At 46.4% G+C, this 24616-nt stretch overlaps 1 protein-coding gene across 2 annotated transcripts in view; it reads left to right on the top strand.

The window, feature by feature from the left end:
- Nucleotides 1-2460: 2460 nt before the first annotated feature.
- Samd4b (sterile alpha motif domain containing 4B) overlaps nt 2461-24616 on the top strand; it is a 41214-nt gene continuing 19058 nt past the window's right edge. Inside the window, exons 1-2 of one of the 2 annotated variants that reach the window (XM_076838787.2) lie at nt 2461-2540; nt 16737-17139. In XM_076838787.2, the coding sequence (XP_076694902.1) occupies nt 16944-17139 (196 nt within the window). In that variant the 5' untranslated portion in view covers nt 2461-2540; nt 16737-16943. The remainder of the gene's footprint in view (nt 2541-16736; nt 17140-24616) is intronic. The other variant, XM_076838788.2, reaches the window with a different exon arrangement.

Genomic DNA, 24616 nt, shown 5'->3' with positions numbered 1-24616 from the left:
TGCAACGTACACAGGAACTGGTCAGCTCTGGACTCCAGCATATAACCAGAAGCTGGCCATTTCTCCCCCCTGAGCCCATCTCCTAGGTCTGCCCACTTTTATCTCCTGCCTGGATTTGGCAGCTGCTTCGATGCTGTTTCCCTGACTCTGCCCTACCCCCCCATCTATTCTTCACATAACTGCAGGGAGCTTCATAAAACCAATCAGATGACATCCCTGGGGTATATAGTGCAGTGGCAGAGTACTTGCCTAGCATGTGTAAGGTTCTGGCTTTGATTCCCAGCATGGTTAAAAAAAAAAAAAAAAAAAGACATCTCTGTCAAAACCCACCCATGGCTCCCATCTCCTTTGGATAAAAGTAAAAGCCAAAGTCCTTGCAGTGACCTTGAAAACTATATTTATTTGCATTTCTCCCTACCACTTCCTTTTAGACCTTGTCCTCCACTATTCTCCTTTGGGCTCACCCCACTCTAGTCATGTTAGCCTCTTTGATTCTGTAAATGACCTGCCACAGGGCCTTTGAATATGCTGTTCCCTTTTTCTGGAATTCTTTCCCTCTTGGATCACTCCTTCATTTGTTCAGTTATCTGCTCAAGTTTCACCTGATAGAGGCTGTTCCCTATCTGAAATAATTCTGACTGCCCCACTCCATCCCTTTAGCTTGCTTTGTTTTTCTCTGGGTACTTACCACCAAGTTACATTGTATTTTGCTATTTATTGTTTGTGTCCCTCAACTAGAGTGGAAGCTTCACAGCAGCAGGGATTTTTTTTTTGGGGGGGGGTCTGGTTCATTGTCCTATTTCTACCTCCTTGAGTAGAGCCTGACACACTCAAGAAATCTCAGTGAATGAATAAACAAACCAGCATTGATTTGAGCACAAGCATTCCATACAGCAGGAGTGATTATATGTAGTAGGCAGGGTTTGTGATGTCCTCCACCCTGGCATGAAATGGCCTCCTCGCAGCATCTGTGAGGCCGCCAACACTTGGTTTTCCTCCTCTCTCTCTTGCTGTCCGTTCTCAATCATCCTTGAGAGTGTCATTCCTTTTCTCAAATGTTCCCATTTCTCAGGGTTCTATGAGGTCCAGTCTCCATTGGTTCTTTCTACTCCCTGGGCTAGGTCACTTACTCCCAGAGCTTCAACTACTGTCTTTCACGATCCTTTAACCTTGGTTTCCAGCTGCAGTTCTTCAAGGTTCAGGCTCCGGCGGCTGGGTACCCTTTCTGCTGGGCATCCCGCACTGAGCTTCTCCCCGGGGGTCAATCTCCCAGACAGAACTCTAGCTTTGTCCTGGACTCCCCTCCCCCGCAGCCAGTTTCAGAGCTTGTTCAGTCGACCTCTTGGGCGTCCCTCCCACCTGTACCTCTTCCCCTGTCCACAGTCCCGCCCTGGTGCAACCCTTCTTTTGCCCCTGTCCCCAGCTGCCTCCCTGGACCCCCGGATCCTAGTGCCATTCCTTCCAATCTACCCTCCATATATAAACCAGAGACACCTCCCCAAATCCCCAACTCGCCATGACCCTGTCCTTCTTGAATCCCTTCCCTGGCTCCCCCGTGGTCCAAACTCCCTCCAGTGGTCAAACACCTGGCTGCAACTCACTTCTCACCACCCCGACTGCATGTCTCTGAATTCCTGTAACAAGCCACGTCTGTGTCACCCAAGAACCTTCTGAGCACGGGCCCCATTCTGATTAATTCACCCCGAAGCTGGACAGTTAGTGGATTAACTAGATTACAACAAAAGTCGTAGCAATCATTCCCGTTTATTGACGGCCTCCTTTACGCGGAGCGCTAACTACGCCTTCTCTATGTCCAGCCTAAAGGGTCGATCTCGCCTCGCTAGTCCGGCCTGCGAGGGGCTCACAGAGGCAGGCCGGGGCGCCGGGACCCTGGAGCCCGGCGCACTCTGCCAGACGCTCCCCGGCGGCGGGGTAAAGGCCCTCGGTGGGGCGTGTCCGAGGGGCGGGGAAAAGGCCCTGGACGCCAGAATGAGGAATTGTGACTTGGCTCCGGGCCGTGAGGTAGACAGGCGCGAGACTGCCCCCTGCGGGCCTGGAGGTCCAATCCCGGGCTCCGCCGGGCCCGTTGCCCTGGAAACCTGGCGCGCGCCCCTCCCCTTCCCCGCCCTCCGCCCGAGCCCCAGACCTGGCGGACTGCCCGTCACCCCCACGTCCGACCAATCCCTCTGAGGAGGGGGCGGGCCTCTTGGGCCTCGTTCCAGCCCTGTCGCTCCCCTCCTGGTCAGGACCCCGCCTTTCTCGGCGCACACCTCCCGCCCTTCGGGCTGCCCTCGCCGCCCGTTGGCTGGCGCGCCGTTCGTCACCCGGGCGTAAGCTAATGCCGGCGCGCGGTGGCCCCGTCGGGGCGGGGCCTAGGGCGGTGACGCACGGCGCGGTGACGCAGCGCGACGGCGGCGGTGGCGGCGGCGGTGGTCGGTGCGGGAGGAGGGAGGGGAGCTCGCGGGCCAGAGAGGGCGCGACGGCGGCGGCGGTGGCCTGAGGAGGCCCGGGCGGCGGCGGCGGCGGCGGAGGCCGAGGCGGTGAGTCTCCGGCCGGGGCGGGCGGGCGCGGGGCGGCGGCGGGTCGGGGCGCGCGGGGCTCCCCTCAGGGCGACCCAGGCCGCGCGGGCGGCCCCGCCCCCTCAGGGACCCCGAGCCGCGGGCGGCGGCGGGCGCGGAGCGCGGGCCTCCGGGGGCCGGGCCCGCCAGAGAAGCCCGCAGCCGGCCGCCACTCTCGCTGCCGGGCTCCCTCGGAAGCTTCCCTCCGAAACCTCCTCACGCCCTCGGGATCGCCCCGGGGCCGCCCGGGGACCTCCCTCCGAGCCGCGCCGGTCAGCCGGGAGAGCCCCGGAAGCTCTTGGGGCCGCCGCCTACGGCCCGAAAGGCCTCCCCAGAGAGGAGCCCTCGCCTTTCAACCGCCTTTCCCGGGGACCCTCGGGTGTCCCAGCAGCCTTCCCCGCAGACCCCCGCCCTTTGGCCCCGGGTCCCCGTCCTCCTTCCCGATCGGAAAACATCCCGTGGAGGCCACTCCTCGTTTCTCCTCACGTCTCCCCCAGGAGCCGCCCTCGTCACCCCCAAAACCTCCCCTTCCGAGGCCTCCCCCCAAAATCGCCTCCAGACCCCCGGGCATTCCAGAAACCCCCTCCCCAGACCTGCTTCGCACATCCCAGCAGTCTCCTCCTCACACATCCCAAGAATTTTCCTCCCACCCACCCCGATTCCAGAACTCTCCTTACAGATTTTCACTCATATCCTTCCATAATCCCAAATGCCCCGATGAACCCTGAATATCTCCCCTGAAGATTTCCTCCCCCTCCTCGCCCCTCCCCCCAATTTTACTCACACTGAAACGCCTGACCGTTGAAACTCATCTGGAGGACCCCCCAGTCACCCTGTTGCATCCATCCTCCGTGCACACTCCCGCTTCACAGTCTCCTTTGGACCATTCCGCAGATCCCCCCAAATTTCTCCCAGAGACCTCCATGTTCCTCACACCTCCCCACCCTGAGATGTTCTAGGGATTATCCTCAGGTACCCCAACAGTCCTTCTGCCAGACTCTCTACCTCTATTCTAAGATTCCAGAAATTGCCCGAAATCTCCAGAGAATTTTTCTCCCAAATTCCGAAAACCTCTTCCAGAACCCCTTTAATGAATCCCAAATCTTTCCCAGTAACACATAATACATATTCCAAAAAGTTCACTCATTGTCTCCCATATCCTTGAGAACCCTTCCTAGAGCCAGGCTCCGTTTGGTATGCCTGTAATCCTAGCCACTGGGGAGGCAAAGGCAGGAGGATTGTGAGTTCAAGGCCAGCGTCAGCAACTCATGAAGCCCTAAGTGAGACCCTGTCTCTAAATACAAAATAAAAAGAGCTGGGGATGTGGCTTAGTGGTTAAGTGCCCCTGGGTTTAGTCCCCGGTACAAAAAAAAAATGAATAAATACCCCCTCTTAGATAACCTGGTTTTGGAAGTTCCCCCCGCCTTGTGGACCTATTTTAGATTAACTTTATTCTAAAGAACATCCTTAGAACTCCAATAAAACTCTTAAGATCCTCTTCATGACCCCTTTGAAATATAATTTTCAGGACCCCCCCCCCCTTTCAAAGGATCCCAATAACCGCCTGGAGCCCTTCTGAGATAGCCTGGGAAATCCTTCTCAGAGACCCTCCTGACACTCAGGACCCTTTGAATCATTACTCAAATCCTGCCTTAGAAGAGACCTTCCTAGAGATATCACTCCCTCAGGGTCCCCTAAATGTGCTGGAACCCCCTGTAGAAGGCCCTACACGCATACTTAATATCCTGCCAAAATAAAAAATCCTACTCTTGACACTCCTAGGTCCCCCTCAGAAGGGTTTCTTCCCACTTCCCCCCATGCCCTTATGGAGACTCAGGTTTCTCACAGAAATGTCTGAGGAGTTAGGGGGGAAAAGATCCCTCTATCAGAACTTTCAGAAAACTACACCTTCCCCAGACAACTTTAAGAGAATTTTCTTCAAAATTGTCCTGTATCAGCAACACCCAGCACTTTCTGAGACTTCCTCAGAATGCTCCCTTACATTTCCCCTGTGATAGCCCCTAAGAAACCTTATTCAGGAGTGTGTCATATTTACTGCCTTTAAGACCTTATATACACCCTTTATCTTTACCATTATCATTCCTCCAAAACCAGCTCAGAGACCGTTATGGGTTCTGAGCCTCCTTCTCCCATTATGTCTTCAGAGGCCCCAGTATCCTCCAGACTTCTCCCTCCAATCCTCTGTGTCTGCTTTTAAAGATTCTCCCTTTCCCCAAACTCACACATATATACTGGGAATCCCAGTGTTCAAAGAGTTTTCTCTTGGATAGTTTTTTTAGGCTCCACCCCCAAAGACCATCTTCCTTCAGAGATAGACTTTTAACTCTCTCACTTAAGACTTATTGAGAACTTTCCCCATTTTCCTTTCGGAAGTCTTCTTCCTTTTCACTTTGAGGGATCCTTCACTGAAAAACCTCTTCCTATTCAGTAGTGGTTTTCAAAGTCTGTTCCTGGGACTAGCAGCAGCTGCAGCACTTGCTAGAAATGCACATTCTTAGGTTCTACCCAGACCTGCTGAATCAGAAAACTTGGGAGCAGGGCCCAGCAGTCCTGAGTTTTTAACAAACCCTTCTGGTGATTCTGATGCATGCTTAACTTTCAGAACCTCTGCCCTCTAGGCTGACTTTCCTTTCCCCACAAAAAATCCCTGAAAAATGGTTCAGAGTTGCCTCTGAGCCCTGCTCCCCACTCCCATTTTCCTGGGAGTCCCCTTTGTGAAGTACCTATCCTCCAAAAAGACTCCTTAACCTTGAAAGGATCTTGACTCCATAAGGTCACCCCACTCTCAGTAATTACTTCACGTTCTGCCTGTGCATGATTCTCTTTCATATCCTCCTTAGCACTTTCTCACTCTGGCTTTCCCTCTACCCTTCCAGCCCACCCCCAAGTCTTAGGTGCTTCTGCTTTAAATTGCTACCTCCTTGAACATGTGTGTTCCTCTCATCTCCTCATTCATCCCTCTTCACATAAGCGCCCTCCTTGGAGGCACATTTCGGTCTTTTCATTCTGTGTCTAAACTGACAAGTGCCCTCCATTGTATTTGGAGCTCCACTCACCTTCTCTCTGGTGGTTTTTGGTATATTTGACCACTCAGCCTCACTGGCCTGGGAGCTCTGGAAGTACAGGAATGTGTCTTGTTCCTCTCTCAATCTACCAGGTGGGATCTGCATTCCATGAGTTATTGGAAATCATTGGAGAACTGGTAGCCCATGGTTTTCAGCTCTCACTCCCCATTCAGGTTCAGCACTAGTTCCCCACGCCCCCTTTCCTTTCACCTCTTCTCTGTACCCAGTCCCCTTGCCTCTCTTCCTGTCCTACGTGCTCCTATGTATAGGACTTTGCTTTGTGCTAACCTATCCCAAGTTCTGTTACTGGTGACCTGCCTCATCCAATTTTGATTGGTTTCTCTTCTCCCCTAGCCCTTAAGTCTGGTGCTTCCCCAGCGCTCTCAGCTTTTTTTCCCAAGAGGAAACAGATTCTAGGTAAACACTGGTAGCTGCCTTCAGGGAGCCTCACAGTTCGGTAGAGGCTTGGGCAGGGAGACCAGGCAGAGCATGAGGTACAAATTATATGTTGTGGGGATTCAGCAGTGAGAGGGAGCCCTTTTATTTGGAAAAACTTCCTAGAAAAGTGGTATTTGGGCTGGGGAGTATTCCACAAGAGTTGGAGCAGTGATGGGATGCCATCCGAACAGAGAAAACAACGTAAGCAATGGATCAAACACAAGAATGCCTCCTTATTTCTCACTCATGGGGTCACTTCTGTTCACCTGTGGACAGATGAAAGAAGACATCTCTTTCATTTGGTAGTATTTTCCAGCTGCACTACTCTATAGTTCTTGAGTGGTCTACAGAGTAATATTAATAATGACTACTGTTTATTGAATTTTTTAAGTACTTAACTCTGTGCTATCTCATCTCATATTCATAGGAAGCCTATGAGGAAGGGAAACTGTGATTGTTCTCATTTTATGTATGGTGAAATGGGGACTGATAGAAGGTCTTTGGACCCTGTCTGTCCTGATTGTAGTGCCATGGATCAGAGAGTTGGATTTTCAGTTCAGATAGGGGTGGCTGCCAGTGGGGTGTTACAGTGTTGATTAGGTATGCAGACTTTGGGGGGCCATATAGGATTTGCATCCCAGATCATCCCTTACCAGTATTGTGTCCTATGACAAGTTATTTAACCTCTTGTCCTTAATTTCCACAATTAAAAAAGAGAGTAATTCTACTGCATTGAATTGTTATAAGGACTAAGTTAGTACAGAAATACTTAGAACAATGCCTAGAAGTGCTAAGTGTTAGCACAGAGTGGCTTGTATAGTCAAGATAGGAGGATTTCAAATTGTGAGCAATAGAACCTTATCTCAAAGCGGTTTAAAAGGGGGATTTCAGTCCACAGCACCACAAAGAAAAGCTGCATCCAGGAGTTCAAATAATATTCTCAATCTTCTCATTTCTCCCCTAAGTTAGCTTTATCCTCAGGACTCTGCTTTGTGGTTACAGAGATGGTCCTTAGCAACCCCAGGTTTCAATCCTACCCCATTAGCAGCCTCAGTGAAATGAGAACTTTTTCCTGAGAGTTTCAGTTTGGAAAGAGTTTTTTCCTTGAATAAATATGAAATGATGACAGAGAATCTTAGAGACATGTTTTGGTTCTATACAATGGAACTCAATCTCTTGGTTGCTGAGCCAAATCATCCCATGACATTTTTGGGCCTTAATGGTAGTTCCCCTCTTCACTGTCCTCCAGTCCCAGTCATTATCCGCTCTTGATTGATTGATTGAATCTAGAAAGATCTGATGGCGAGTCTGACCCACCAGACTCTTCCTTTAAGATCTCACTGGAAGAGGCAGGGATGAGGTGGTCAGATAGACCTACTCTATAGTGACTTGCATGGTATGGAACCCAGGAGTCCTGTATTCATTTCCTTACCTCTGCTTTGCATTTCCTGGGCTTAGAACTTTGGAAGAGAGTTAAAGGAGGTTGATAGGAGTGGAGTTTTGTTTTTGTTGAACAGACTCTGGTTGTGGGAAATTATAGAACAGTAATGTATGGAGTATAAAAGTCTCAAGTGTCTCCATGAACTTCCAAGTTCATGGAAGCACTATTTTAGGTCCTAGACATACAGCAGAGAATAAAACGGTCGAGAGGAACTTCTGAAACTCATGGAGCTTACCTACTGATGGAGGGGAGTTGTACAAGCCATAAAAGAAATCCGAGTGTGATACTTGCGACGAAGAAAATAAAACTGTAGGTGAAAGAAAGGGTGGGGATGGGGATGGCCAGTATAAAGTGGTCAGAAATGCCCTGTTTGAGGAGGTGACTATTGAATCTGATAAACCAGAAAGATGAGAGGCACCAGCTGGGGGAAGACCTGGTAATGGGATATTCTAAATGAACGTGCAAAGAAAGGACTGCCACAGGGTGGGGAAATTTATCACAGGTAGTTCTTGAGACCTTGCTATGTCTAGGTTCTGTGCTGCAGACAGAGTAGTGAAGAGAGAGTGGAGACAGAGTAGTGAAGACTGGTATAGTGTTCCCTTCCCTCATGGCTCTGAAGTCTAGAGAATTTGGGACAGAGTTGCAGTCTTTGACAGAACACCTCTTGGTAATATCAAAGACTCCTTCCTGCAGGGAAGGTGAGGGAGATGCCTGAGTCCAGATCTGGTTAAAAGGGTCAAGTAGGACATGCCTAAGTCCAGATCTGGTTAAAAGGGTCAAGTAGGATTGGATTAGAAGGGTTTGCTTTGTTTTTAAAACAAGATGTTGACATGATCTTTTTTTTTTTTTTTTTTAATTTAAGTTTCTTAGGTGGACACATTATGTTTATTTTACATTTATGTGTGCTGAGGATTGAACCCAGTGCCTAGTGCATGTTAGGTGAGCACTCTACCGCTGAGCCACAACCCCAGCCCCGCCCCCCCTTTTAAAGAAAAGTCACCTTGGTTTTTGTGAGGAGAACAAGGGCAAGGATAGAAGCAGGAAGGTGAGTTAAGAAGCACTCCATTTGCCCAGATGAAGGAATGGCGACTTGAAAGTGGTGGTGGTAAAGATGAAGAGAACCCAGTGTGTTTTGGGGTGTAGAGAAGATAGGATTTGATGAGATCAGAGAAAGGAATATAGGATAGAACATTTATGTCTCACAGCTCTATCGAGGTAGATATTGTGAGGCTGGGGTTGTGGCTCAGCGGTAGAGCACTCGCCTAGCACATGTGAGGCCCTGAGTTCAATCCTCAGCATCACATGAAAATAAATAAAGGTATTATATCCAACTACAACCTAAAAAATAAAATATTTTTAAAAAACAGAAAGATAGGTGCTGTGATTAAACCTATTTTATAGATGAGAAAATAGGTGTAGCAAGGTGGAATCACTTACCTGAAGTTATGCAGATAGTAAGTGGTAGGGTTATATTTCCAGCCCAGCAGTCTAGTTCCAGAGCCACTTGGATTTCAGAAAAGAAAAGGACATGCTTAGCTGATATTAAGAAAAGGAACTAGGGGCTGGGGATGTGGCTCAGTGGTAGAGTGCACACCTAGCATGCATGAGGCACTGGGTTCCATCCTCAGCACCACATAAAAATAAAAAAGATATTGTGTCCACCTAAAACTAAAAAATAAATATTAAAGAAAAGGAACTGGTTTTGGGCCATGGCACACACCTGTAATCCCAGCAGCTCAGGAGGCTGAGATAGGAGGATTGAATTCAAAGCCAGCCTCAGCAATGGTGAGGTGCTAAGCAACTCAATGAGACCGTGTCTCTAAATAAAATACAAAATAGGGCTGGGATTGTGGCTCAGTAGCTGAATGCTCCTGAGTTCAATCCCTGGTACCCACCCTTTCTCCCCACCCCCCCCAAAAGAAAAAGGAACTGGGTCTGGGGTTGTAGCTTAGTGGTGGAGTGCTTCCCTCACATGTGGGAGGCCCTGGTTTGATCCTCAGCACCACATAAAAATAAATAAAATAAAGGTATTGTGTCCATCTACAACTAAAAGATAAAGGAACTATCAAGATTTGATGACTGCATCTTCAGGAAGAGGAAACTGTCGAAGATGACTCAAAAATCCTGAGTTGTCCACAGAGAGGTGATGGTTGATCTACAGGAGTTGATTACATTCCTAAACGGGAAAACACAAATGTACAAAATGAATGAAAGGGTTTTGTTTTGTTTTGTTTTTTTTAAAGGGGAAGGTTCAACAGATTTAAAAATGGAAAGAGGAACACTAGCTTCTTCTCTATTCCAGGGTTTCCTGGAGCTCCCCATGTTTTGCTAATCTTCCAGAGGCCCTTTCTCTCTTCCTCTCCTTCCTTCTCCCAGGACCATTCATATTCATACAAAAGGTTGAGGCAATAGTGTGTGTGTGTAATGTACATATGTGAGGAGTTTCTGGAAATAATTGGTTCTTTCAAGAGAGGTGTTAGGCTCCTTTGACTTCTGCCATTCTATTCTCAGGATGGTGATTTAACCTCAAGGTAACTAGCTTGTTACCTTGCTTATGAAATAGGTATTCCTCAAAAGCCCATAGAAGAGCTAGGAATGGGCAGGAAGGCTAATAGAAGCCTTTATTTATTCAGAGATGACATTAAAGGGAATACCCATAGGCCCAACTTTCTAGGCGTGGAAGAGGTTTTATAGACTGCTATAGTGTTTTGGTCACAGGAGTAGGAACTCTGAAACAAAGCTATTTGACCCTTGAAAAATCTCAGCTTTGTTTGTGCCTCAGTTTCTCCATCTGTAAGATAAGGATGTTCATACGTTTTGTGTGTGTGTGTGTGTGTGTGTGTATTTTGTTTGTGGGTGTTTTTGTTTTGTTTTGTTTTGTTTTGTTTTTGAGACAGTCTGGCTGCGTTGCCATGGCTGTCATCTGATTTGTGATTCTCTTGCCTTAGCTTTGTGAGTAGCTAGGATAAGGACACAGTATCCTACTTAGCTTGTTTGTTTGTTTGTTTGTTTGTTTGTTTTTGATACTAGGGATTGAATCTAGGGATGCTTTACCACTGGGCTACATCCCTGGCCCCCCCCCCCCTTTTTTAAAGATATTCTCACTAAACTGCTGAGCATCTCACAAAGTTGCTGAGGCTGGCCTCAAACTTGCAATCCTCCTGCCTCAGCCTCTTGAGTTGCTGGGATTATAGACATGAGCCACCCAGCTGCTCACATATATTTTTAGAATAGATTTTTTTAGGATCAGTGAGCTCATCCTTGGAGAACTGTTAGCTTGGGGGCCTGGCACATGACAATCTATGATGTGTGAAAACATGCTCAGCATCATGCTAGGTATTTTTATATACATTGTTTCACTTAATTCTTATAAGAAGCTTCAGTAAGGAGGAAACTGAGTTACTTGCCAAAGGTAAGTAACTTACTTACAGCAAGTAAGTATCAATCAGCAGGAGAGCCAGGATTGGAGCTAGGTCCTGTTTCTGAATGAAAGGAGCTGACTTCCAGAGACATACATTTTCTGTTTATGGACTCCTTCCTGGTTTGGGACCTGGGAGGAAGCCCGGAGGACAGTTTTCCCTGGAACCTCTTAGCTTTTTGTTAGTTCCATTCTCACCTCCAGCAACAGTAGGTACTTCCCAAGAAGGTTACTTGGTCCAAATACATCATAAAGACTGCAGTATTACAGGGCTGCGAGAGATTTGCCATAGAGGTTTTCCTCTTCTGTCTTTCCTGAAAAGCAGGGAGCATTTTCAGTTCTATGAGGACAGAGAGACCAGAGCAGTGCTGAATTTTGTTTTGTATGGAAGTGACCAAGTTCAGTTTTAAGGAACAGAAACCAAACTCAACTGTCCTAAGCCAAGAAGAAATGTATTGATCTATGAAACTGAAGAGTCTGGGTCACTAGTTTGAGGCTAGGTGGATCTAGGTCTTCAAATGTTGTGACTAGGTCTCTCTCTTTCTCCCCTAATTTCTTGAATGCTTTTATCTGAGTTGGCTTCATTTGAAAGCAAGAATCCACTAGCGGTAGCAGAGTGGCAGCCAGTAATTGAGAACTTATTTTCTCCACTTGTTTCAGTAAGAGTCCAAGGAGGATGCTTTAGCCAGTGTCCACTTGTAGAACCACTTTACCTGTGTCCACTTGTAGAACCAAGAAAGACATTATTTTTCCAAGAGGAATTCACAATGGTGGGAACAGGAAATGGAAATGATATTTGGCAGGCAGAGTAAGGTGGTACTATGGTGAGATGTCTTATAATAATTGATGCTGCTGCCTTATCCATGTCCTCTTGTCTCACTGTAGCCAAGCACCTGGGAGAGAGAGATGGTTGAAGACCTCTAGTTCTTCAGTGGAAGAATCTCAACCAGTCTTCCTTTTCACTCACCATACAGACCAAACACAGGGCACCCTTCTGTCCTGAAAACATAGGGAACGCTAGGGGTGATTTTTTTTTTTTTTTTTTTGACAGTGCAATCTTAAAAGTGACTGTTTGCCTGAACCCCCCAGTATTTACTGCAGATTGTCAGCGCCCTCCTCCGTCACTAGATCCTTTCCACCAGTCATGTTCCCTGAGCGATGGGTGACTTAAAAGTTATAAACTAGACAGACTTATCCTAATTTGTGTCCATGTGTTCAAGGATTACAGGCCACAGGTTTTGTTTATTCTGTGTAGTAGTTCACAGTTGCTGTTTTAATTTGAATTCGTTTCCAACATTTAAAACTAAGGGAATTTTCTTTTAAAAGCCAGATTTCAGCTCTTCTTTTAAATAATCTTAAGGCCTAATGGTACTGGACCCACATTCCCACATGGCAGCAGTTGATCAGAGCCAAATAGTGACATCTCCCTTTAGACAGGGTGTGTACTTTCCAACTCACCATAGTTCCTGTTGGCCTGCTTTGTTCAAAGCCTGGCCTGTCAGCATCCTATTTGAGACCCCATTCTGTCCCAAAACTTTGCTGGAAGAAACTGGATTAATGTTTAGTCAGCTGCTTATTTGAGGGATGCAGTGCTGTAGCTTAGGAAAAAGTAACAACCCAGTAAAAGAATCTATGGGAAAGAGTATGCACAGCTTGGTCTGTTTGTGGATTTGGTCATCTTTTTGCTGTAAGTGCTGTTGGCATATCAAACCTCCCGTCACAAATGTACCCTTTGAAATAGTAACATGTCCTTCTATCATTCTGAGTTGCCACCCAGTGAAGGAATCCCTCCCACTCCCAAGGGATGTTCATCCAGCCTCCGTTTGACCACTTCAGCAGCCAGGGAGCTTATTACCTCCTCACATGGCAGCCAGTTCCATTCTTGGACAGATATATTATTTTAAAATTCTTCCTTATGTTGAAGCAGCTGTTGCCTCCTTGGGACTGAAAGCCACAAAATGCTGGAGCTGGGAAGGGAAACTGATTTTTTTAGGCATATGAGCTGTCACTCATCTACCCAGCATCCCGGGCAAACATTGATAATTAATCCCAGTACTCTTTCTTACTAATCCAGGAAGTAGAATGCAGTTTTTTTTTTCTTAAAGTTAAATTCTTTTAAAATTACAAAAATTGTGAAATAGTACAAAATTGCATAAAGAGAGTGTTTATCATTCCTGTCTCATCAGAGTAACCAATCTTAGCCTAGTGTGTATTCTTCTACACATTTCTCTGTACACATGCGAATAGATATTAGTATAGAAGGGGCTTTGTGTATGACTTTTTTCTTTATAAACAAAAATAGCATCTTATTGTACATACTCTACATCTATGGACATCCCTCCAAGTTACAGGTCAAATACTAGATATAGATTTATTTTTGTATTTTTTAATGTGTTGTTTGTTTTGGGGTACTGGGGATTGAACCCAGAGTTCTCTACCACTGAGCTATATCTCCAGCCCTTTTTATTTTGAGAAAGGGCCTCACCAAATTGTTCAGGCAGGCCTCAAACTTGCAATCTTCCTGCCTCAGCCTCCTAATAATTGGGATTATAGGCATGGACCACCAGTCCTTACTCAAGCATTTTGTTTTTTACTTTTTTGCAACAATAGGGATTGAACCCAGGGACACTCCACCACTAAGCTACATCCCTAGCCCTTTTTTTTTTTTTTTTTTTAATTATAATGATTTTTTTTTTTTTTTAAAGAGAGAGAGGTAGAGAGAGAGAGAATTTCAATATTTATTTTTTTTTTAGTTATCGGCGAACACAACATCTTTGTTTGTATGTGGTGCTGAGGATTGAACCTGGGCCGCACACATGCCAGGAGAGCGTGCCTACCGCTTGAGCCACATCCCCAGCCCATCCCTAGCCCTTTTTTATTTTTTTATTTCAAGACAGGGTTTTATTAAGTTTCTGAGGCTGGCCTCAAATTTGTGATCCTCCTGCCTCAGCCTCCCAAGCTGCTAGCCTCCTGCCTCAGCCTCGCAAGCTGCTAGGATTACAAGTATGTGCTACCATGCCTGGCTCAAGTGTGTTTTTAAATAATGCATAATGTGGGATCTGTCCCAGTTTATTTATTTATTGTGGTACTGGGGATTGAATTCAGGAGCATTGTACCTTTGAGCTATATCCCCAACTTCTTTTTTTATTTGTTTATTGTGTTTTGTGACAAGGTCTTGCTAAGTTGCCGAAGCTAGCCCCAAGCTTGGGATCAGTCCTTCTGCCTCAAGCCTTCCAAATCACTGGGATTACAGGCAACCCCAGTTTATTACTCATTCCCCATTGATGTCTTATTTTCTTCATTTCTTTGGGATCCTTCCTCTCATAGTGCTCCAAGCAGCTACTACCAATCAGTTGGAGTTTGCCTGTGAGGTAAAACCTATTTGTCATGTCTGACCTAGGTCAGCCTCTTATCTCACACATTCCAGAGAAAAAAAGCAGATGTAATTTCAAAATCAAAGTGAATCTGAGGCTGGAGTAGGACTAGAACTAAATTTTCTTGACTTTAAACATTTCCCATATCCCGTGTTGTCTGTCACTTAGAGCTATCTATCTACCCTGGTAGATGGCTCTTTTTTCTAGAGTAAAAGAACAGATATGTCTTGTCTTCTGTATGCCATGTCTTCAGATATTCAAAGTTAGTATTGCAAGTTCCCCCAAGTCTTCTCTTTCCCCACAGGGAACTTAGTATCTTCAAACTTTTCCTATTAGGACAAGATTTCTAAATCCCTTGAAACAACCTATTGTAGTTCCAGCCTAAGAGAGGAATTTGGGTACTTCTTGCTCCAGAGTTTGTGATTTTTGAATCTCCCCTTCCCCTCAGGTTGGACCATCCAATGGACCATTTCTTCTACCATCTTTTCCTTCAGGCTGTAGAAATCCCACTGTGGCTTCCCCACTCACTTTTTTCATATATTCATTCATTTGTCTAACAAATATCAAACATCTATGTGTCAAGTACCATTCTAGGATCTGACTGTCCGTATAGCTTGCATTTTGGTGGGAAGAAAGAAACAACATAAATCAGGTGGTATTTGAGTTATATAAAAGAAATAAAACAATACAAAATAGTCACCGGGGAAGGTCTCCTTAGATTGGATTGTTAGAGAAGCTGTCTCAGGAAATGACAGAATGAACGGAGACCTGAGTAACAAATAGGAGCTACGGGAAGAGAAGTGCAGTGAACACGAAGGAACTTGGTACAGGATGAAGTTGGAAAGGCCACAGGAGTCCTCGGGAGGGCCTTTTTGCATTTAATTTAAGTGCAATGGGAAGCCATTGGAGAATTGTAAGCCAGGGAGGCAACTTCTTATTTTGCCTTTAAAAATATTTGAGAAGGCTTTTTAACTTGGAGCAAGGTTTCATCTTCTCACACCTTTTTCTGCTTCTTATATATTAGAGGTATTGACAGCTATACTAGTTTGCTCTGTTTGGGGGTTCTGCAGGGGATCTGTGAGGTAAGTCAGTTGTTGCCAGATGTACTTCACAGCTCTCCTCAGCAAAGACGGAACTTCGTGGAGATGGGAGTAGCTCCCTAAGACCTGCGCCCAACAGGTTCAGTGGGTCTTTGTGTAGAGTTCTCAGTCCAGGGAAACTCTGTCCTTTGGCAGCCAGAGGATTATGGAGCTGAATGTGGTTTGGGGATGGTGCCAAGGACTTTGGTTGCGAGAGAGACAGATGGGGGAGATATTGATTGGAGACCTGGAGCTCAAATCAACTTAGAAAAAGGGTTCAGAGGGGTTGAGGTTGTGGCTTAGTGGTAGTGCGCTTGCCTAGCATGCATGAGGCATGGGGTTTGATTCTCAGCACCACATACAAATAAATTTTAAAAATAAATAAAGGTTCATCAACAACTAAAAAAATATAGAAAGAAAAAGGCTTCAGAATGAGTGTCCAGAAATCATCAACTGAAAGGTAGGCCTGTTGGTTGCCCAGATAAAACAACCTCTGTGTAGTTCCTGCCTAAGAGAGAAATTTGGATACTTTTTGTTTGGGAGTCTTTGAATTTTGATTTCTCCTCTTCCTCTCTGGTTGGTGTATTCTTGGCTCTCAGGGGTTTGGATGACAGGCTGGTGTTCTAGAAGCCAAGAGGACTTTCCAACCTAGAGAACTTGAGTCTGAAGCAAACTTCAGAGGAATGAAGAAGAGTTCTGGGAGGAATTTACCTTGTATAGAGATAGGTAGTATCTTAGAGATCAGATACGTATATTTTCCAGAGTAGGAAAGCTGGGTTGAAGAGGGTGAGATTTCCTCAGCCTGTTGATAATCTTTGAAAAAGACTGTTCCTTGCCCATGTCCAAGGGCTGACTTGTACCCAGCCAGTTAGGGACTAAATAGCTGTCTATATTCCTGAGATCTCCACTGGGGTCACACCCCATGTTCACCCCTGACCAAGCCTTGTAAGTTTTGGCTTAAAGTAATTATGGAGCCCTTAGGGTCCTTCCAGCATGTGAGTAGTCACTGGTTCCAGCTCTCAGAGGGAAGGAGTCAATGACCAGCAAGGTTAGGAGATGTGCTCAGAGTCCCATGTCTTCTTTGTCATGTTCCATTAATTCAGATCTTTTCCGATAATGTGAAGCCTGTCTTATTTTCCTTTTCTGAAAAATCTTCCCAACTTACTTTCTGCTTTAACTCCACCTCCTTTGGCCCTCTGGCAACCCAGTATGAGGGGTAGCATCTTCTCCTTCTCTTTATTCTGAAAGAGGAAGGCATGGGGCTCTGTACCTCCTCAGCCCACACTCTCCTGGACAGCTTTGGCCCCTTCGCTCTCTCTGATCCCTTTGCTTCCTTTTCCAGGAGCCTGGAGAGGCGTGGCTGGACCAAGACCTCCCCCCATGTGAGCAGGCTCCCTCCTCCCCTAACCACCCATTGCCAACACGCCAGGGAACGTCCTCAAGCCCTGGCCCTCAGGGGAGAGCTAACAGGAGCCCAGAGCCGAGACCATGTGACGGCGCTGGCCCTTGCCACCGCCGTCCCCCCCACCCTGGCCCCAGGCCTGGCACCATGATGTTCCGAGACCAGGTGGGCATCCTCGCTGGCTGGTTCAAGGGCTGGAATGAGTGTGAGCAGACAGTGGCCCTGTTGTCGCTTCTGAAGCGGGTCACCCGTACCCAAGCCCGCTTCCTGCAGCTCTGCCTGGAGCACTCGCTGGCGGACTGCAATGACATCCACCTGCTGGAGTCGGAGGCCAACAGTGCTGGTGAGTCTCTGCCCCTAGAGATGGGAATGAATTAGGAGGGTGACCTGGAATGGATGTCAGATGCCCAAGAAGGCCAGTCTGTAATGGTGCTAAGAAATTTGTGTTCTGTGCTTTTGGGAGTTGGGAAGTCCCTGTCCTCCCAAGCCTTCATCTTGGCTCTCCTGGGGCTTTTTTGCCAGATATCCTCAGGGTGGAATGGGAGACTCCCAATGGAGTGACAAACCCCTAACTGAGAAAGGATCGTGTAGGGTTGCTTGTGTGGGCAGCTGAAAGGAACAGACTAAAGTCATTACCTATGAAAAGAGGGATAGAAAGTGAGCAGTAATTTATTTTTCAAGCTCCAGGACATCAAGCTGTGTATGATGGCACCTATAATCCCAGTGGCTCCAGAGACTGAGGCGGGAGGTTCACAAGCTAGAGGCCAGCCTGGGAAACTTAGCAAGACCCTGTCTCAAAATAATAAGAGCTAGGGATGTTGCTTAGTGATAGAGGGTTCAATCGCCAGTTCCCCCTTCCTCAAAACAACAACTCTGAGAGGGAATTTTAGAACTCTTCCAGAATTCATAAGTCATCTACACTATTTTTTTATCCCCAAGGGTAGGTTGGACTTAAGACATAAATAGCTTCAAGAAAGTTTGGAATTTAGATATAGTTCTGTATTTCCAATCCTTAAGCATCCTGGAGAGAGGCACTCCATGTCTTAAGAGGTTGGCATTGGGATAAGTGAGCCAGGCTTCTCTAGAACCTGTCCCTAGGCCCCCAGTCATAGATAGGAGTAAGACCAGAGAACAACCTCAAGTACCACTGCTAAAGCCTTTCTAACCATCTGGGCCTCCAAAGGGCTGAAGAGAGAGCTGCTGACACCACTGACCAGTGAGAGATGGAGGCCAGAGAAGAGGGAGGGCAGTGGATACCCAAAAGTTAGCTAGGAGGGGGACAGGGGGCTCCATGCAGTTTGTACTAATTAGTCATCCTCACTCATCCCACCTTCTTCACAATCATAGTTGACATTGAACCCTTACAAGCTAAGTACTCTTTTTTTTTTTTTTTTGAGTATACATCAAGGAGGTACCATTTTTAAATTTATTTAGAGCAAAGTAATAGAATTTATTTTTGAAACAGAAAGGAAGCAAAGGTCCCACAAGGGAGGGGTCTTGAGAGGGTTGTCCCCAAGTACCCTTTACTTTCTATTTATTAACTTGGAAAGCAGTGTTCTCTGGTGGCTCTCAATTCTCATTGTCTAGGTTTAAATTACAGTTTTCACTTGCCATGTAACCAAGTAATTTAACCTCTCCATGCCTCAATTCTGTCATCTTAAAGTCAAAATTATACTTATATTGACCTTTTAGAATACTTTTGAGGAGTCAGTGAGTAACACGTGTAGAGCTCTTAGAACAGTGGCTGGCATGTGGTAAACACTCAGTGACTTTCAGCTGTTGTTTTTATTGTCAGTAATTCAATTGGTCCTCACAGCCAGTCTTGTAGGTACTATTATTATCCCGTGTTTAAAGGTGAGGAAACCAGCATGGGCTTCTAATATTGGAGTTTGGAGAGCCACAGAGCTGCCTGGCCTCCCTTGGTTCCCCAGGCCCACCCATCTTAGCAATAGTCAGCTTTCTTTCTTTTTTCTTTCTTTCTTTCTTTTTTAAAAAAAATATATATTTTTTAGTTGTGGATAGACACAATACCTTTATTTTATTTATTCATTTTTATGTGGTGCTGTGCATCAAACCCAGTGCCTCATACTGCTAAGCAAGTGCTCTACCACTTAGCCCCAGCCCCAGCCCAGTGAGCTTTATTTCTTATTGCATTTTTATGTGTAAGTCACAGAAGTGCAGTGGTTATAGGGGAAGGCAGTTACTTAGACGAGGAGCCATATCAGCCTAATTCCCAGACTGGCAGACAGAGCAGCAAGAACCCAGCTCAGCTGCAGCAGGCACAAGACTCAGCCTCCCTACTAGGGAGGGCTCCCCTCTTTAGCACCAGGGGCAGGAGTTTGTGCTAAGACCCTGTTGTCAGCATGGGGGCTTTTTGGGGACAGGCTAGTTAGTGTCTTATACAGCTTTGTCACATAACCTTCTACCACTTCATCCATGAAGGCAGTTGGATAATTTGGGGGTTCCAGTTTTGTCTGCGTATCAGAACCGCTAGTGGTGCTTATTGCTATTGATATATTCAAGAGCACTTTCAGTCTTTGCTTTTGTTTTCAGAACTTGTAGTAAAAATCAAACCATGCAGAAGGTGAAAAGTGAGGTCTCCTTTTCAGACTCTCGTGTTCCCACCCTCTTGTGTTATGTTTTATGAGATGGATTCTGTGCATATATAGCTACAAACTTATTCTCCTTCTTGCTTTAAGGTATTTTAAGGGCTGGGGCAGAGCGCTTGCCTAGCATATGTGATGCACCGGGTTCAATCCTCAGCACCATATAAAAAGAGACAAATAAAATAAAGGCAGTCTGTCCATCTACAACTACAAAAAAAAAGAAATTTTTAAAAAAAGTTGTTTAAACAAATATAGCCAGATATGTGTATTAACCAGTTTGCTTTGTTCACTTATCAAAATAATTTCATACCATTCCATATTCAGCACATACTTATAAGCCTTGTTATTAATGGCTTGCCAGGGCTGAGAACTGCTGGGCAATAAATTGAATGACAAGTACATGAATCAAGGCCTTTCTCTATATCCCCATATCAGGTGGTAAGAATTTTGTTTTGTTTTGTTTTATCTTTATTTTGTTTATTTTTTTGTGGTGCTGAGGATCGAACCCAGTGCCTCACATGGGCAAGGCAAGTGCTCTGCCACTGAGCCACGATCCCTGCCCAGTAAGAATTTTTATAACAAGCTGGTACTTACATGGTTAGGGGAGTAATGAAAACCTATAGGAGGGAAGAGAGGGAAAGGAAAGAAATTACCTGTGATCGTTTCTCTATCAAATCAAGCTCTACTCCAATTTTGATGTGCTCACTGACTGGTTTGCTTGCTTCTTTCCTTCCTGCATTAAAATATTAAGAACTGTTATTCTGGGGCTGAGGTTATAGCTCAGTGGTAGAGTGCTCGCCTCACATGTGGAAGGTGCTGGGTTCGATCCTCAGCACCACATAAAATAAAGGTGTTGTGTCTGTCTATAACTAAAAAAAAATTTTAAAAGGATTATTAATCTAAAAGAAGGTTTTGGGGCCCCCAAAGAAAGTAGTATGGTTGGCTGCAGTTCTGCCTACCTTATTACGAAGAAAGGGAGAAAGCCCACCAGGCTGGGAGTAGAGCGTGACTTGAGAGAGAAGTGATCACAGGTAAATTCTGTTGGGCTTTGAATGGAATGCCTCTGCCTAATAGACATGAGGGCTCCAAGACTAATACAGCAGTCTCCTATCTCACTCCTGCCCTCAAATAGAATCCCCCACCCCTTTCACCTTATTTGTCTCTTGGGAGAAATTGCTCCTCCCTTATTTCTTTTCCTCTGTTCATTATTGGCCTTTCCATTCACTTGGGTTTTCTAACTTGCATCATCATCATCAGAATCCCCCAGGATAGGCAGTAACTTAAAATTCAGATTCCTGGCCCCTCACTGTCCCCCCAGACCTACTAAAGGAGCACCCTGAGAGGATGGTCGTGGGGAAAAATACCCTAATTTTTCTGATGATCAATCACTATGGGAGGTGATGTCCTGCTGGGTGATTGAACTTGTTATGAAGCATAACACATCAAAGTTCTAGATCCAGCTCTACCATTAACTCATACTGCTCTTGAGTCTGAGGATCCTTATCTAGTCAATGAAGGGCTTGTTCTAAGTCCTTTTGAGGTGAATCTTTAGGCTCTGAAAAACAGTGTCAAAGTTGGCAGAACATAGCCAAGCATACTACTTTCTTTGGGAGCCAGCACATTCTAGAGCAATAGTTCTTTTTTTTTTTTTTTAACATTTATTTTTTTAGTTATAAGTGGACACAATATCTTTATTTTATTTTTATGCAGTGCTGAGGATCAAACCCAGTGCCTCATGCATGCTAGGTGAGTGCTCTACCACTGAGCTACAACCCAGCCCTAGAGTAATAGTTCTTAATATTTAATGCAGACTGGAGATATAGCTCAGTAATAGAGCACTCATCTAGCATGTGCAAGACCCTGGATTCAGTCCGCAGCACTGCCCCCTGCCAAATTTTACTGGATGGACCCTCGCTTTCTCAGAGAAGTGCACACATACCCCACTAACCAAATCCTGAGTTAATTTGGCCCACCAGTCCCCAATTAAGAACTGCCCATTACAGGGACTGAAGCCCTTCTGTAGCTCTTCAGCTCCCTTCAGAGCAGGAGGCCTGAAGAATGAGGTGTAGATCCCTTGCTTTTTTCTGGGTTTTGTCTCTGTCCCACCTGATGAACCCTACCTCTTTCTTCAGTTCTCCAGGGAGTCCCTGGGTTTGGGTCAGAGTTGCCTACATGCCTATCTCGTCCACAGATAGGACAGGGAGCACAGAGAAACCAACCTAAGAAAGTGTCCCAGTCCTGGCTTCAGGTCACAGTCCCCCAGAAACTTCCTAAAATTAATGTGAGGCATAGGTCCTGCCCTTAGAGATTTAAAACTCCCTAGGTGACTCGTTTGTGACCCAATGGAGAACGATTTGACACTTGTTGATGCTGATTCTAGGTGAGCCTAAGAATGTGGTAAGGAATGTGACCTGTTGAAAGTTGGGGTGGAGGGTACAGCCTAGGCTGTCCCCCTGGGGACAAGGAGGATATATGGAAGTCATCTATCTCCAGCATCCCATGCTGGTTTCGTAGAAACAGGACCTGAGGCAATATTCAAGAAAAGTAATACTCCAGAGCTCTGGAAGAGGTGTCCCCTCATCATCATCCTTGTTCCTTCTCCTGTATTCCCTTCTGTTTGGAACTACAACAGTAATCTTGGCACTCTCCTTTCCCTGATGCTGCCTTGGACTAGAAGGGAAGTCTCATGGACAGGAGGATGGTGGAGAATGGGGGCCAGGGGAGCTGAATTTCCCCTTCCGTCCTAATTCTATAGCATCCTGGGCCACATTTCCTGCCTTTCTTCCCACCTCATCTCTTGAGTCAGTTCCCAAATCCAGCAGGTTTAAGCTCCTCCTCCTTGGCTCCCTGGTCTGGGTGGGGAAACTGAGGTCAGGAGGGGCCATGACAAGTGAGTCACTGGACTGGCTCAGTCCTAATGCCTCCACCCTCCCCTTTCAGACTCTACTGACATAGTTCATCAAACAAAAATGTGAGCCCCTTGGCCCTCACTCATATCTTTGTGAGCTAGGGTGATGTTTGGAGCCAAACCCTAGCCCCTCTGACTGGTGCTTGAGGCTTCCAAAATGGTTGCGACAGCCCAGCACATAAAAATGGTTTGGCTCTTACAGCAGTTCTCAAAAGATATATTTGGCTCCTGCGATTTGCCAGGACCCAGGGTTATGACCTACTTAGCTCTGGTCACCTGGCCAGACCTGCCCCGTGGCTACCGTGACAAGGCAGGCACTCATACACAGCTTCCCTCGCTTTCTCCATGCCTGTGGAGTCCAGATTTGCAGCTTGGTGAGAAGCAGCTCTTGGCGTCATGGCATTCCCCAGCCCCCTCCCCCATCCACCCACCTCCAGAATTTCATCACTGCTTGTTGTGCCTCTAGCTCCAAGGAACCAGAGATCTGTCTGTTTTTGGTAAATAACTGTATGAAATTCCCCACCCCTATTGGAAATCTTAAGGGGGAGTCCCAGATGTGCTTTCCTAAATGAACTTCTCCCCCAGCCCTGAAACGGCATGGTTCTAGATCTCCAACCAGGAGTAGTAACAGTAATAGTCAAATGTACTGAGCATCACACATGCCAGGTGCTTTGCATGATTGTTTCCTTCGTTTTATAACCAAGTGACAAGGGCTTTTTTGAGGGGTAGGCGGTACCAGGGATTGAACTCAGGGGCACTTGACCTCTGAGCCTCATGCCCAGTCCTGTTTTGTATTTTATTTGGAGACAGAGTCTCACTGAGTTGCTTAACGCCTTGCTTTTGCTGAGGCTGGCCTTGAACTTGCGATCCTCTAACTCAGCTTCCTAAACTGCTGGGATTACAGCTGTTGGCATAACGCTACTGCGCTTGGCAACAAGTGCTTTTATAAACCCCATTTGACAAAAGAGACCAAGGCTCAGAGAGGTAAAAGGACTGGCTCACAGTGGTGTTGACTTAGGTCTGAGTTATAGCTGGATTTTGAACCCAGACACGTTTGCCTTTTGAATATGTATTTTCATTCAGTATGTTCTGCTAGGTAACATGAGGTTGGGGGAGCCTAGCGAGGGCACATTATACACACGGAAATATCATACCTTCCCCGGACCATCTGGGTTCAATTGGGCAGGTATTCATTGGGCCCCTGATGTGCCTGTACTTGGGGCCAGACTTTTCTGATCTGGGCAGGAAACTAGAGGTTCCATCCCCACCCATCATCTGCAGCCTCAGCTGGGCTCACCCCAAGGGGCCTGAGGCTGCACAAATTCCTTGGACCAGTTCCAGTACTCATTGATGCTTCCCAGTCATGGGAGGCCCGCCCTTACCACCACCACCACCACTCAGACACATGAACACACATTTCCTCAGGGTCAGCTTCCATTCATCCAAAACCACTCTCCCCTTTCTGGGCAGTAGAACAAGGTCTTTCATTGAACCCAACCCTTAGGGCTGTTCTGTCACGTCCCCTGGCAGTACCAGAGGAGAAGCTGTGTCCCTTAGCCCTGGGGTCCTGGCAGTACTCTGGGGTGGGGGAGGGACTAGACAAGGCCTCTCTGTCCCAGATGCCTCTGGCTACCCTGTAAGGCCCAAACAACAGCAATTGAGAATGTCAGGGTAGGGATGAAGGGACTGTGCTGGTGGAGAAGGGAGAAAAACACCCATCACTGAGCCACATCCTGAGAGTTTACTATGGGCAGACTCTTTCAGATGCTTTATATGCATCACCTCCCTGAATCTTCTCAGTAGTCCTGTCATCCCTGTTTTACAGAGAGGAAGCATATTGTCCAGGCAACATTGCTGCATGCTGCGATTGGGATGCAAATTCTTTACTTTGTCCCTATTATTATGCACTGTATTTCTTATCCAGAACTGAAAACTTGCCAGGCGCAGTGGTACACACGTGTAATCTCAGCAGTTCAGGAGGCTGAGGCAGGAGAATCAAGAGTTCAAAACCAGCCTCTGCAACTTAGCAAGGCACTTAGCAACTCAGTGAGACCCTGTCTCTAAATAAAGAGCTGGAGATGTTGCTCAGTGGTTAAGCACCCCTGGGTTCAATCCTTAGCACCAAAATAAATAAATAAGAACCCAAAGCTAGGGACTATATCAGGGAAGGGTGGGTGCTAGAGAAGTTTATTATCATGTGACCCAGTGAGTGCCAGATGGAGGTGGGAGAGCAGGAAAGACTAGATGCCCTAACTTTAGGAAGGCCTGTCCCATCTTGGAATGATCTTTAAATGTGGAGGTACCCT

Source organism: Callospermophilus lateralis, chromosome 18 (genome assembly GCF_048772815.1).
Source record: "Callospermophilus lateralis isolate mCalLat2 chromosome 18, mCalLat2.hap1, whole genome shotgun sequence".
Classification (NCBI taxonomy): Eukaryota; Metazoa; Chordata; class Mammalia; order Rodentia; family Sciuridae; genus Callospermophilus; species Callospermophilus lateralis.
Note: the sequence above shows the minus strand (reverse complement) of the source record. Positions and strands in the feature narration are given on the sequence as shown.